This window comes from Papio anubis, chromosome 17 (genome assembly GCF_008728515.1).
Source record: "Papio anubis isolate 15944 chromosome 17, Panubis1.0, whole genome shotgun sequence".
In the NCBI taxonomy this organism is placed as follows: Eukaryota; Metazoa; Chordata; class Mammalia; order Primates; family Cercopithecidae; genus Papio; species Papio anubis.
In genome coordinates, this window is record NC_044992.1 from 17,845,118 (window position 1) to 17,860,415 (window position 15,298).

General features: G+C 43.1%; 1 protein-coding gene across 10 annotated transcripts in view; it reads left to right on the forward strand.

Moving 5' to 3' along the window:
- Positions 1 to 15,298, forward strand: part of PRPSAP2 (phosphoribosyl pyrophosphate synthetase associated protein 2) — a 77,849-nt gene that overhangs the window by 22,746 nt on the left and 39,805 nt on the right. For all 10 annotated transcript variants that reach the window (XM_003912436.4, XM_009189840.2, XM_009189838.4 and 7 more), the window contains 2 exons: positions 4,223 to 4,338; positions 10,369 to 10,424. In XM_003912436.4, the coding sequence (XP_003912485.1) occupies positions 4,223 to 4,338; positions 10,369 to 10,424 (172 nt within the window). The remainder of the gene's footprint in view (positions 1 to 4,222; positions 4,339 to 10,368; positions 10,425 to 15,298) is intronic.

Here is a 15,298-nt window from a genome sequence, read left to right on the forward strand (position 1 = left end):
AAGCGATTCTTGTACCTTAGCTTCTCGAGTAGCTGGGACTACAGGCGCCTGCCACCACACCCGGCTAATTTTTGTATTTTTAGTAGAGATGAGGTTTTGCCGTGTTTGCCGAGGTCTCAAACTCCTAACCTCAAGTGATCCACTTGCCTTGGGCTCCTAGAGTGCTGGGATTATAGGCACAAGCCGCCACACCCAGCCTGAATGTATATGATGTTAGAAAGTACGTATTATGGAGCATTTTCACAGAGTGAATAGAAGTCCCCATATCACTGCATTTTAACACAGGTACTTATTGTAGAATAAACCATCTTTTTTTTGTTTGTTTTTTGAGATGGAGTCTTGCTCTGTTGCCCAGGCTAGAGTGCAGAGGTGTGATCTTGGTTCACTGCAACCTCTACCACCCGGGTTCAAGCAGTTCTTCTGCCTCAGCCCCCCAAGTAGCTGGGATTACAGGCACACACCACCATGCCCAACTAATTGCTATTATTTTTATTTTTTATTTTTGAGTCATTCTCACTCTGTCATCCAGGTTGGAGTGCAGTAGTGCAATCTTGGCTCACCGCAACCTCCACTTCCTGGGTTCAAGCAATTCACCTGCCTCAGCCTCCCAAGTAGCTGGGATTACTGGCGCCCGCCACCACGCCTGGCTAGTTTTTGTATTTTTAGTACAGATGAGGTTTCACCGTGTTGGCCAGGCTGGTCTTGAACTCTTTTTTTTTTTTTTGAGAAGGAGTCTCGCTCTGTCGCCCAGGCTGGAGTGCAGTGGCCGGATCTCAGCTCACTGCAAGCTCTGCCTCCCAGGTTTACGCCATTCTCCTGCCTCAGCCTCCCAAGTAGCTGGGACTACAGGCGCCCGCCACCTCACCCAGCTAGTTTTTTGTATTTTTTAGTAGAGACGGGGTTTCACCGTGTTAGCCAGGATGGTCTCAATCTCCTGACCTCGTGATCCGCCCGTCTCGGCCTCCCAAAGTGCTGGGATTACAGGCTTGAGCCACCGCGCCCGGCCTTGTCTTGAACTCTTGACCTCAGGTGGTCCACCTTCTTTGGCCTCCCAGAGTGCTGGGATTACAGGCGTGAGCCACCATGCCCAGCCCAGAATAAACTTTTAAAGATATTTTTTCAATAAAGGCAAACGTAAAACAAAAATTTAAAAACTAGGCAGGGTGCGGTGGCTCACGCCTGTAATCCCCATACTTTGGGAGGCCAAGGTGGACAGATCACCTGAGGTTGGGAGTTCGAGAGCAGCCTGACCAACATGGAGAAACCCTGTCTCTACTAAAAATACAAAATTAGCCAGGTGTGGTGGCACATGCCTATAATCCCAGCTACTTGGGAGGCTGAGGCAGGAGAATCACTTGAACCCAGGAGGTGGAGGTTGTAGTGAGCCGAGATCCCACCTTTGCACTCCGACCTGGGCAACAAGAGCAAAACTCCATCTCAAAAAAAAAAAAAAAATTTAAAAACTCAAACTGAAGCAACCTCAGGAGCCTACCCCATTGTAAACACCATGACAGGCAGCTGGTGAGGGGAGCAGGCTTGCCTGCTGAATCTTCAGGAAAGGGCCATCTTCTCTTCCAGCCTTGCTTGATGGGCCACCAGGCTTACTTCCTGTTCTTTTGGGCAAGTTAATGCTTTAAACAATTTTTCATATTGAATTTTCCTTACACTTTTCTGGTGATCATTACAAAGGCAGTGAAGATTTTCTGTTTTCTCCAATTTCCAGGCTGGTGCAGTTTGTCTTGATTTCTTTTTTTTTTTTTTTTTTTTTTCCTGCGGATCTCAGTCCTGTTGCCCGGGCTGGGGTGCAGTGGTGTGATCACCACTGCTCACTACCAGGAGGTAGCCTTGACCTCCTGGGTTCAAGTGATTCTCCCACCTCAGCCTCCAGAGTAACTGGGGACTACAGGCATATACCACCGTACCTGACTAGTTTTTTGTATTTTTAGTATAAATGGAGTCTCATCATGTTCCCCAGGCCATTTTCAAACACCTGGGCTCAAGTGATACTCCTGCCTCAGCCTCCCAAAGTGCTGGGATTACAGGCATGAGCCACCACACCCGGCTGACTTGTTATCTTTTTTTTTTTTTTTTTTTTGGGGCGAGGTCCTCTGTCGCCAGGCGCAGGTGCGGTGGCGGATCTCAGCTCACTGCAAGCTCCCGCCCTCAGGTTCACGCCATTCTCCTGCCTCAGCCTCCGGAGTAGCTGGGACTACAGCCTGCCACCTGTGACTGGGTTTTTTTTGTATCTTTTTTAGTGAGGCGGGGTTTCACCCGTGTTAGCCAGGATGGTGTCCCGATCTGACCATTGTCCACCCGTCGGCCTCCCAAAGTGCTGGGATTACAGGCTTGAGCCACCGCGCCCGGCCAACTTGTTATCTTAAATTGGGCTTTGCCATGCCTGTTAAAGAAACTTCAAGAAGATATGATCTGCTCTAATAGAAATTTTAAAGACTCTTCCGTATTACTATTATCTTTGTTATGTCATGACTATTTTTTATTTATTTATTTATTTTGAGATGGAGTCTCACTCTGTCGCCCAGGCCGGAGTGCAGTGGCATGATCTCAGCTCACTGCAACCTCCACCTCCCGGGTTCAAGTGATTCTCCTGCCTCAGCCTCCCTAGTAGCTGAGATTACAGGTACTTGCCACCACACTTGGCTAATTTTTGTATTTTTAGTAGAGACGGGGTTTCACCATGTTGGCCAGGCTGGTCTTGAACTCCTGACCTCAGGTGATCCTCCTGCCTCGGCCTCCCAAAGTGCTGAGATTACAGCTGTGAGCCACCGCACCTGGCCAAGACTTTAAATTGATGTGAAAATCAGGCATCTCACAGTACTAAAAAATAAATAAATAAATAAATAAAATTCTGAAAAATACAAGTGCTGAGTTTTTTTGATGGTAGAGCAATTTTTTATTTTTATTTTTTTGAGACCGAGCCTCCCCCTTTCGCCCAGGCTGGAGTGAAATGGTGCAATCTTGGCTCACTGCAACCTCAGCCCCCCAGGTTCAAGTGATTCTCCTGCCACAGCCTCCCGAGTAGCTGGGATTATGGGCACATGCCACCATGCCTGGCTAATTTTTGTATTTTTAGTAGAGACAAGGCTGATCTCCAACTCTGACCTCAGGTGATCTACCCGCCTCAGCCTCCCAAAGTGCTGGGATTACAAGCGTGAGCCACTGTGCCCAGCCTTATTTTTTCTTTTTTTGAGACAAGGTCTCACTCTGTCACCCAGACTGGAATGCAGTGGCTTGATCTCAGCCCACTTGCAGCCCTGACCTCTGAACTGAAGCGATTCTCTCACCTTAGCCTCCTGAGTAGCTGGGACTACAGGCATGCGCCACCATGCCTGGCTAATTTTTGTAGTTTTTGTAGAGACGGGGTTTTGCCATGTTGCCCAGGCTGGTCTCAAACTCCTGAGCTCAAGCAGTTTGTCAGCCTTGGCCTTCCTAAGTGCTGGGATTACAGGCATGAGCCACGATGCCTGATCATGAGACCAATTTTTTTTTTTTTTTTTTGAGACAGAGTCTCACTGTGTCACCCAGGCTGGAGTACAGTGGCACGATTGTGGCCCACTGCAACCTCTGCCTCCCGGGTTCAAGTGATTCTTCTGCCTCAGCCTTCCAAGTAGCTGAGACTACAGGCGCACGCCACCACACCCAGCTAATTTTTGTATTTTTAGTAGAGACAGCGTTTCTTCATATTGGTTATGCTGGTCTTGAACTCCTGACCTTGTGATCCGCCTGCCTCGCCCTCCCAAAGTGCTGGGATTACAGGTGTGAGCCACAGCACCCCGCCAGAGAACAATTTTTTAATAGTAACTTATTATATATAGTATTTTATGTAGTACCTATTTCGTACAGTGCAACTTGTTTTTAAACTATTTATAGGCTGGGTGCAGTGGCTCATTCCTGTATTCCCAGCACTTTGGGAGGCTGAGGCAGGAGGATTACTTGAGGTCAGGAGTTCGAGACCAGCCTGGCCAATATGATGAAACCCCATCTCTACTAAAAATACAGAGTTAGCTGGGCGTGGTGGCATGCACCTGTATTCCCAGCTACTTTCAAGGCCGAGGTGAGAGGATTGCTTGAGCCTGGGAGTTCAAGGCTGCAGTTAGCTATTATCATGCTACTGTACTCCAGCCTGGGTAACAGAGTGAGATCCTGTCTTAAAAAAAAAAGAAAACAAAACTATTTATTGCTTGTGTCTGCTTTATTTTCAAAGGTCTAACTCATCTTATTACTATGGATTTACACCAGAAGGAAATTCAGGGCTTCTTCAATATTCCTGTTGACAATTTAAGAGCATCTCCCTTCTTATTACAGTATATTCAAGAAGAGGTGAGCTAGCTCAAACTTTTTTATTTTAACATTCTGATTAAGGTTGAAAGATGTATTTCCATTTCCTTAGGATATCCCTAAAGGGTTAAAACTTGATGTATTCTACCTAAAGTACCATTATACTTTATAGATATAATCCAGCATAGTTTAGAATTCTGAATCTGCAGTTTGTTTCTTTAGCTAAGCTCTTAAAACTGCTTTTTCTTTTGGACCTCAAGTACCTAGAATTGGACAAGATATGATTGTAATGAGTAATTCACTCTCATTACTAGTCTATGCTTGGTCCTGGTTCTGTTTTATATATCCATCTATCCATCCTGTCTGTCTGTCCACCTAGTTATAATAGTCAGCATCCATGATCCCCCCTCCCAGCAGGAAAACTAGAATCACCAGAATGACTTAGAGCTGCTCGTGGGCTCCTTCTCTCTCCTCTCCCCTGCCTCCTTACACCCTAGGGAACCACTGTCCTGAAGTGGTGTTGAATTTATCCAGTGCTTTTTCTGTATCAGTGGAGATGGTCATGTTTTTTCCCTTCATTCTATTAATGTGGTTTATTACCACCCTTGCGTCCTGGGGTTACATTTGTTTTTCTTTGATATGAGTTAGCATTTTTGTGACTTGCTATTTAAGAAAGCTTTTAAAATGTTAATTGATATTGTACTTAGCTATTTTGCTTTCAGCTGTTTTTCTTTCCTTCTTTCTTTCTTTCTTTCTTTCTTTCTCTCTTTCTCTCTTTCTTTCTCTCTTTCTCTGTTTCTCTCTTTCTCTCTTTCTCTCTTTCTCTCTTTCTTTTCTTTTCTTTTCTTTTCTTTTCTTTTCTTTTCTTTTCTTTTCTTTTCTTTCTTAGATGGAGTCTCGCCCTGTCACGCCCAGGCTGGAGTGCAATGATGTGATCTCAGCCCACTGAAACCTCCACCTCCCAGGTTCAAGCAATTCTCCTACCTCAGCCTCCCGAGTAGCTGGATTACAGGCATGCACTACCACCCCTGGCTAATTTTTTGTATCTTTAGTAGAGACGGGGTTTCAGCATGTTGGCCAGGCTGGTCTTGAACTCCTGACCTTGTGATCTGCCCGCCTTGGCCTCCCAAAGTGCTGGGATTACAGGCATGAGCCACCGCACCTGGCCTTAGCTGTTTTTCTTATATAAATTATTTCTCTCTTTAATAACTTTTCCAGAGAGCTTCTTTTTACAGTACTTTATTTAAAAGATGGCAGTTTATAGGTTTCTGAGGAACTTCTTTCTGGTAAGAGTACAGGGCTTCCCCATTCTCCAGCAATTGATATAAGTCCTTATAGAGAAAATGAATTTAAGTATTTTTGAAAGAGAAAAATGTAAAATATTCTGCTTTTTTTTTCTTTAAAGTTACACACAAGAAACATAAAAACTCTAGTCCAGGCGTAGTGGCTCACGCCTATAATCCCAGCACTTTGGGAGTCCGAGGCGGGTGGATCACTTGAGGTCAGGAGTTCAGACCAGCCTAGCCAACATGGTGAAACTCCATCTCTACTAAAAATACATAATTAGCTGGATATGGTGGTGGGCGCCTGTAATCCCGGTTACTTGGGAGGCTGAGGCAGAACTGCTTGAACCTGGGAGGTGGAGGTTGCAGTGAGCCAGGATTGTGCCATGGCACTCCTGCCTGGGTGACAGCGAGACTCTGTCTCATAAAAAACAAAAAAGAAAACAAAAATACTCTAACAAATTCAAAAAATAATAGAGACTTTAATTTTGCCTGAAAATTTTTTTTTTTTGTTCTTTGAGATAGGGTCTTTCTCTGTTACCCAGGCTGGAGTGCTGTGGTGCCATGATAGCTCACTGCAACCTTGAACTCCTGGGCTCAAGAGATTTCTCCCACCTCAGTCTCCTGAGTAACTGAGATTAGAGGTGTGCCACCACACCTAGCTAATTAAAAAAAAATATTTCCAGAGTTGGAATCTTGCTATGTTACCCAGGCTGGTCTCAAATTCTGTGCTTGCCTTAATTTTACCTGAATATTATTCTCTGTTGAGAGAGATGGTGAGATAAAATTGGCAAATGTCTTGATAGGGAAGGATGAAGAGGTTTAGGCGGAGAGAGAGTGAGAGGGTGAGCACTGAACATGGTTCAGTTAGCAACCAGCCATGCGGAGAAACCTGTCATTTTGGAAGAAATAGAGCAGTCGCTATAGACTTATATGGGTTGCTGTCGACATCTTGTGGTTTTAGGGGATGTTTCCATTCAAGACACAGGCATGTTGTGTGCCAGTGTCTCAAGGCACAAATGGCGATTGCACCTCTTGAGGGATGCCCAGTGGGTGAGCCTAAAGAACGAAGGCTGGGGCACCCTTGTGCTGGTCGCAAGGTCAGGCTGGAAGCCTAAGCTTAGTCGTTGCCTGTAGTGCAGGCTTCTACCTCAGGATGACATTGCCTTCTACTTGAAAAAATCCCCACTTTAGTTTCATTGTTGAGAAGAAGTCAGGGCTGGGTGTGGTAGCCCATACCTATAATCCCAGCACTTTGAGAGGCTGAGGAGGTTGGATCAGTTTAGTCCAGGAGTTCAAGATCATCCTTGGCAATATGGCAAAACCCTGTCTCCACAAAAACTACAAAAATTAACCAGGTGTGGTGCATGCCTGTAGTCCCAGCTACTCAGGAGGACGAGAAGTGGGAGGATTGCTTGAGCCTGGGAGGTCGAAGTTGCCCAGGTGGTCGAGGCTGCATTGAGCTGTGATCTGGGTGACAGAATGAGATTCCGTCTTAAAAAAAAAAAAAAAATTAATGTATGGGAACTCGGTGTTAAAAAGGAATTTTTGTCATATTGCTTTTTCTTTTTTTTTTTCTTTTTTTCTTTTGGAGACAGAGTCTCTCTTTGTCACTCAGGCTGGAACACAATCTCGGCTCACAGCAACCTCCCCCTCCCGGGTTCAAGCGATTCTCCTGCCTCGGCCTCCCGAGTAGCTGGGATTACAGGCATGCACCACCACACCTGGCTAATTTTGTATTTTTAGTAGAGACAGGGTTTCTCCATGTTGGTTAGGCTGGTCTCGAACTCCCAACCTCAGGTGATCTGCCCACCTTCGCCTCCCAAAGTGCTGGGATTACAGGCATGAGCCACCACACTTGGCCTAATTGTTGTATTTTTAGTAGAGATAGCGTTTCACCGTGTTGGCCAGGCTGGTCTTGAACTTCTGAACTCCAGAGATCTGCCTGCCTCAGCTTCCCAAAGTACTGGTATTACAGGCGTGAGCTACCACACCTGGCCTGTATTGCCTTTTTATAGTATACGTATCTTGTCTCTTTTGTTTTTATGTGTTAGAGTCTCTTAAAGCAGGGGATAGATATTCATGTTTCACTGAATCTAAGGTGCTGTCAGTCCAGGCTTACATTATTTTATGTCACCAAGAAAGAAGAAAACACTGCTAATTATACTGTGGCACCATGCCTTCTTGTCACTTAGTGATCCTATTCTGCAGGTTTTGATGCTGACACTTTCATCTCTGATAGCTCATACTTTCTCTATATCTTGTGTTTGTCACTGGAATTTAAGCACCTTCTGCCAGAGTTAGAAGGAACATTCTGGTACTAAGATACTTGTTGCCTTGAAACTTTTGCTATCTATTCTTTCATGGTTTTTTGGTGTTTTGGTTTTTTTGTTTTTTGAGACGGAATCTCGCTCTGTCGCCAAGGCTGGAGTGTAGTGGCGTGATCTCGGCTCACTGCAAGCTCCGCCACCCAGGTTCACGCCATTTTCCTGCTTCAGCCTCCCCAGTAGCTGGGACTACAGGCACCTACCATCATGCCTAGATAATTTTTTTGTATTTTTAGTAGAGATGGGTTTCACCGTGTTAGCCAGGATGGTCTCAGTCTCCTGACCTAGTGATCCGCCTGCCTCGGCCTCCCAAAGTGCTGTGATTATAGGCGTGAGCCACCGCGCCCGGCCAACTTTTGCCATCTATTCTGAGGGCGTCTGTCAGTGTCTGTTGCCTTCCACTGCGTTGCTGGGGATGTGTCAGGCAGTCCTTTTCCAGTTCAGTCCTTTTCACAGTTTCACCTACTGGTGGGGATCTTCCTTTCTTAAGTTTCATAAAGCATTTGATTGTTGCCTTGCAAGAAAATGTGGAATTGTATCATTTTTCCAGTGATAAATATTTGATTCATGAATATCAAATTACACCCTGATGGTCCCTTCCTGTGTCTTTCTGCATACATGATAAGTTTTCTTTTCTTTTTTTTCTTTTTGAGACGGAGTTTTGCTCTTGTTACCCAGGCTGGAGTGCAATGGCGCGATCTCGGCTCACCGCAACCTCTGCCTCCCAGGTTCAAGCAATTCTCCTGCCTCAGCCTCCCGAGTAGCTGGGATTACAGGCATGGGCCACCATGCCCAACTAATTTTGTATTTGTAGTAGAGAGGGGGTTTCTCCGTGTTGGTCAGGCTGGTCTTGAACTCCCGACCTCAGGTCATCCACCCACCTCAGCCTCCCAGAGTGCTGGGATTACAAGCATGAGCCACCACATCCGACTTGATAATTTTTCATTTTAGTGAAAAATTTATTGAAAAGAATCATAGTAATTCTTTCTGGAGACATTTTAAATGGTTCAAATGATTGTCCTGCCTCAGCCTCCTGAGTAGCTGGATTACAAGTGTGCACCACCACGCCTGGCTAATTTTTTTTTGCATTTTTAGTAGAGAAGGGGTTTCACTATGCTGGCCACGCTGGTCTTGGCTCAGATTTTCTGCCCGCCTTGGCCTCCCAAAGTGCTGGGATTGTGGGCATGAGCCACCACGCCTGGCCATCTTTGGGAATTTTTTTTTCATCTGTTAAGTATTTCATCCCTTCTATTTCTTTTATTATTTTCCTTTGGGAACTATTAAGTCCTGAAAATTTTGGATCTAGTCTTTATAACTTTTAAGAACTTATTTTACTTTTTGCATACTTATATATAGCATTCTGGGGAAATTCCTTGGCTTGGTCTTCCCTGGTTTGTTCTTAAAGTTGTGTTTATTCTACTGTTAAGCCAGCCAGCTACTGGGTTTCTTTAGACCATAATAACTTCCTCCTCCTAGATTTATTTGTGGTTCTTTTTCATAATAACTTGTTCTTTCTTGTTGTATATAATTTTCCGTTTTAACCTCTGTAGAGACAATAGACTTGTTTTTGTTAGAGTCTTTTCTTTTAGGTCCTTTAATTGTTATTAACTGTTTTCTTGGTTCTATCTTTTCTTGGCTGGGTTTGGTAATGTTTGATGAAACAAGGAAGCACATGAAAAAGTTTAGAAAGACTGCCAGCAAAAATAATGAAAGTGCCGAAATGGAAATATATTTTACTGCCTTACTTCCTGAGAGTGTTGGATAAATTAGGCTTTCCTGTAGATACAGCTGAGACATGTGATTATGCCGGCTGCAACTGTACTAGATTATTCAAATTAATCATTTTTTTGTTCATTTGCTAAGTAGTTATTATTTAGTGCTTGTTATGTGGTAGGCATTGTTTTATACATGGTGCTAGATGTTATTAACTGCTCATATTAAAATTCATTGGTGTAATTGAAAAAAAAACAATGAGAATATAGTTAATATATTTTTTTAAAATAGTGCTGGGTTGATTATCCTTTAACAAATTGGTTGCTTCAACATGTTATGACTGCGATATGTTAAATAGCCATTTGTTTGGACTGCACTAATTTGGAATTTGACAGTCAGCTTGTACTCAGATTGAACTGGATATCCTTGTACTTTGAAATTACATGTAATTAGGAATCTTGTTGACTAGATATATAGAAACATCTTTACACTGCATTATTAGTATTTGCTGGCAGAGATATGAGCTAATCACCAATTATCCCTGCTTTTTTCCTAAAAGAAGTCTGTGTGGCTCACACGTTAGTAATATTTTTTCGTAGACAGGTTCCTTTCTTCATTTTCCAAAGAAGAATTTTACTTTGAACTTTTTCTTTTTTTAGAAAACTTTCAACTAACCAAGCAGTTTTGGGTCTGTTGGAATTTTCCTTTTTGTCGACATGCAGTAATATCTGACTTCTTGTCTGTCACAGATCCCAGATTACAGGAATGCAGTAATCGTGGCCAAGTCTCCAGCATCAGCGAAGAGGTAGGTGGGAATCTCACAACCTCTTTCTGGATCTACTTCTAAGGATTGTATCCCTGATGAGTTCCAGGCATTCTAATTTGAACTTCAGTGGTTCCCAGTGATATCTCTTATTTTTCTTCCATGGACTGGTATTTTAAGATTGTTCTGTCAACTCTATTTATTAAGTAAACATTTTAATTTACTCTTTTTTTTCCAGTCCCACTCTATTATTGCCAGACATATTTCTTAAGTTATCTTCTACTTACACTGTCTTTTATTTCTTTTTATTATTTTTATTTATCTTTTGAGATGCAGTTTTGCTCTTGTTGCCCAAGCTGGAGTGCAGTGGCGTGATCTTGGCTCACCACAACCTCCACCTCCCGGGTTCAAGTGATTCTCCTGCCTCAGCCTCCCAAGTAGCTGGGATTACAGGCGTGCACCACCATGCCTGGCTAATGTTTGTATTTTTAGTAGAGATGGGGTTTCACCATGTTGATCAGGCTGGTCTCAAACTCCTGACTTCAGGTGATCCACCTGCCTCAGCCTCCCATAGTGCTGGGATTACAGGCGTGAGCCACCACACTAGGCCTTATTTTTATTTTTATTTTTATTTTTTATTTTTTATTTTTTTTATTATTATTATTTTTTTTTTTTTTTTTTTTTATTTTTTTGAGACGGAGTCTCGCGCTGTGTCACCCAGGCTGGAGTGCAGTGGCGCGATCTCGGCTCACTGCAAGCTCCGCCTCCCAGGTTCAGGCCATTCTCCTGCCTCAGCCTCCGAGTAGCTGGGACTACAGGCGCCCGCCACCACGCCCGGCTAGTTTTTTGTATTTTTAGTAGAGACGGGGTTTCACCGTGTTAGCCAGGATGGTCTCGATCTCCTGACCTCGTGATCCGCCCGCCTCGGCCTCCCAAAGTGCTGGGATTACAGGCTTGAGCCACCGCACCCAGCCTATTTTTTATTTTAAATAGTAGAAACAGAGTTTCGCCATGTTGTCGAGGCCGGTCTTGAACTACTGAGGCTCAAACGATCCACCCACCCGCCTTAGCTTCCCAAAGTGCTGGGATTATAGGCATGAGCCACCACATCTGACCTCAATCATATTTCTTGACCAAAGCAATCCAGGTCTGGGGAATGCAATCTAGTGTTTTCCCCAGACCCAGATTGATAATCACATGTCAATCTTCAAGTCTGGCGTTTACAGTACTGGCGAATATCTACAGTACTAGTAGACAACTTTGTAGTTGTTTACTGCCCCTTATTTGAGGAACTCAGAAATTGATTAACAGAATTTTATCCACCTGAGAGGTCAGTTATTTGTATATGTTAAAGGTGACATTTGGCAAAATCGATACAACCTGAGGTGTACCAAAGGGGCAGTCTTGAGAGTCAGTAGAGTGAGTTACATGTAACCTGGAGTAATTGATGTGTCACTAATGCATACTTAAAATTGTATGTTGGTTGAGAGGATTTCATATACCAGTATTTTGTGGAGAAGCCACTCAATTGGAGAGGGAAAGAACAAAATCACTTGTAGGAATAAAGCCTTTTTTCTAAAAAAGCCCTTTTAAAGTTATTTTTCAGTTGAATACCTTTGTTCACTGGATTGTTGTTGAGTCCTGTGGAATGAAAGTGTAGGGTGCCTCCACCCTGGGTCCGTGGGCTAGCAGTATTGAAGGATGGAGGAGAACTTGCATACAGTAAGCTATTGATTCCAAAAGTATTTCACATAGGTCATTGGATATTATAAATTAAGAATAGCACTTTAATATGTAGACTTAGTATATTAAATAAAATAAATGGGCATTTGAGATAAAACCATTACATGGCTGTGTTCTTGTGGCTGACTTTCCCAACCCAGCCAGGCCTGTGTTCACCCACGTGTCCTTCAAGAAGTTATATCACCTGGTCTCCTCTTGTCCATTTGATTAAATTTTAAGAAACAGATTCAATTTTACAATGTAAACATTTCAAATAGCTTTTTCAAACATTTGTTCAAAGGCTGAATTAATTTTACTTACTAATTTTTCTCTGATATACATGCTTTAAAAAAATTTAGATGAAAAATCACATAATATACAAACAATCATTTTAAAGTATAGAATTCACTGGCATTTGGTGCATTCACAATGTTGTGTAACCACCACTTAGCTCTATTTTCAGAACATTTTTGTCATCCCAGAAGAACACCTAGTACCCATTCAGCAATCATTCCTTATCCCTTCACCTTCTGTCCCTTGGCAGCCACACTATGTGGCCTTTTGTGTCTGGTTTCTTTCACTTAGCGGTTTTCAAGGTTCATCTGTGGTGTAGCATGTAGTATCTCAGTGTTTTTTGTTTTTGTTCGAGACAGAGTTATTGTTGTTGTTCGAGACAGAGTCTTGCTCTGTTGCCCAGACTGGAGTGCAGTGGTGCGATCTCAGCTCACTGCAACCTCCTGGGTTCAAGCGATTCTCCTGCTTCAGCCTCCCAAGTAGCTGGAATTACAGGTGCGTGCCACCACACCTGGGTAATTTTTGTATTTTTAGTAGAGATGGGGTTTCACCATGTTGGTCAGGCTGATCTTGAACTCCTGACCTCGTCATCTGCCCACCTCAACCTCCCAAAGTGCTGGGATTACAGGCGTGAGCCATTGCGCTTGGCCAGTACCTCAGTCCTTTTGATTTCTAAGTAATGTTGCATTGTATGTGTATGCTAGTTTGTTTATCCATTCATCTGTTGATGGACACTTATTTTTTTTTTTTTTACCTTTTGGCTATTATGAATAGTACTCCTATGATCATTCGTGGATGAGTTTTTGTGTGGGCATAAATTTTCATTTTTCATTTCTTGTGGATATATATTAGGATTGGAATTGCTGGGTCATATGGCAGTTTTGTTTATGTTTTGAGGAACTACCAGTCTCTTTTCCACTGCAGCTGCCCATTTTACATTCCCACCAGCAGAGTGTGAGGGTTCCAACTTCTCTACATCCTCACCGACACTTAATTCTCTAATTTTTTTCATTATAATCATCCTAGTGGGTGTGAAATGGTACCTTATTGTGGTTTTCATTTGCATTTTCCCTAATGATTGATGATGTTGAATATCTTTTTTTTTTTTAATGAGACAGGGTCTCACTATGTTGCCCAGGCTGGGCTCAAACTCTTGGGCTCAATCAATCCTTCTGCCTTAGCCTGTTGAGTATATACGTATATATGTGTATGTATATATAGGTACATATATATGTGTATATATGTGTGTGTGTATATATACGTATACGTGTGTGTGTATATATGCGCGTGTGTGTGTATATATTATTTATATATATATATATATATTTTTTTTTTTTTTTTTTGAGACAGAGTGTCGCTATGTTGCCTAGGCTGGAGTGCAGTGGCACAATCTCGGCTCACTGCAACCTCTGCCTCCCAGGTTTAAGTGATTCTCCTGCTTCAACCTCCTGAGTAGCTGGGATTACAAGTATGCGCCACCATGCCCAGCTGTTGAGTATATTTTTATGTGCTTTTTGGCCATTTGTATATATTTGGAGAAATGCCTGTTAACACCCTTTGCCCTTTTAATAATTGGGTTGTCTTTTTGTTGAGTTATAAGCATTCTTTATATATTCTACATACTAAACCCTTGTTAGATACATGATTTGCAGATATTTTCTCTCTTTCTGCGGATTGTCTTTTCACTGTCTTGATGGTATTCTTTCACACAAACAGGTTTCAATATTGGCAAAGTTCAATTTATCTTTTTTTTTTTTTTTTTTTTTTTTTGAGACGGAGTCTCGGTCTGTTGCCCAGGCTGGAGTGTAGTGGCATGGTCTCGGCTCACTGCAACTTCTACCTCCTGGCTACAAGTAATTCTCCTGCTTCAGCTGGGATTACAGGTGCCCGCCACTACGCCTGGCTAATTTTTTGTATCTTTAGTAGAGATGGGGTTTCACCATGTTGGCCAGGCTGGTCTCAAACTCTTGACCTCGTGACCTGCCTGCCTTGGCTTCCCAAATCAATTTGTGTTTTTTGTTTGTTATTGCCTCTGCTTCTGATGTCATATCTAAGAATCCATTGGCCAGGTGCAGTGGCTCACTTCTGTAATCTCAGCACTTTGGGAGGCTGAGGCAGGAGGATCACTTGAGCCCAGAAATTTTAGACTAGCCAGGGCAATATAGTGAGACCTCGTTTCTAAGGGGAAAAAAAACATTAACTGGATGTGGTGGCATGTGTCTGTGGTTCTAGCTACTTGGGTTGCTGAGGTGGGAGGATTGCTAGAGCCCAGGAGGTCAAGGCTACAGTGAGTTGTGATTGCACCACTGCCTTCCAGTCTGATTGACACAGCCAGATCCTGTCTAAAAAAAAAAAAAAAGAAGAGACCATTGCCAAATCCGAGGTCATGAAATTTACCCCTGTATTGTCTCCTAATGATTTTAGTTTTTGCTCGTATATTTAGGTATTTGATATTTTATTTATTTATTTATTTATTTTTGAGATAAAGTCCGGAGTCTTGCTCTGTTGACCAGGCTCCAGTGCAGTGACATGATCTTGGCCCACTACAACCTCTACCTCCTGGGTTCAAGCAATTCTCCTGCCTCAGCCTCTTCAGTAGCTGGGATTACAGGCGCGTGCCACCACGCCTGGCTAATTTTTGTATTTTTAGTAGAGACAGAGTTTCACCATGTTCGTCAGGCTAGTCTCAAACTCCTGACCTCAAGTGATCCACCCACCTTGGCCTCCCAAAACGCTGAGATTACAGGCATGAGCCACCGTGCCTGGCTGGTCTTTGATCATTTTGAGTTAATATGTGTATATGGAGTAAGATGGGCATCTAGCTTCATTCTGAGCATGTGGAGATGCAGTTATTCCAGCACCATTTGTTGAAAGACTACCTTTTCTCCATTATATTGCCT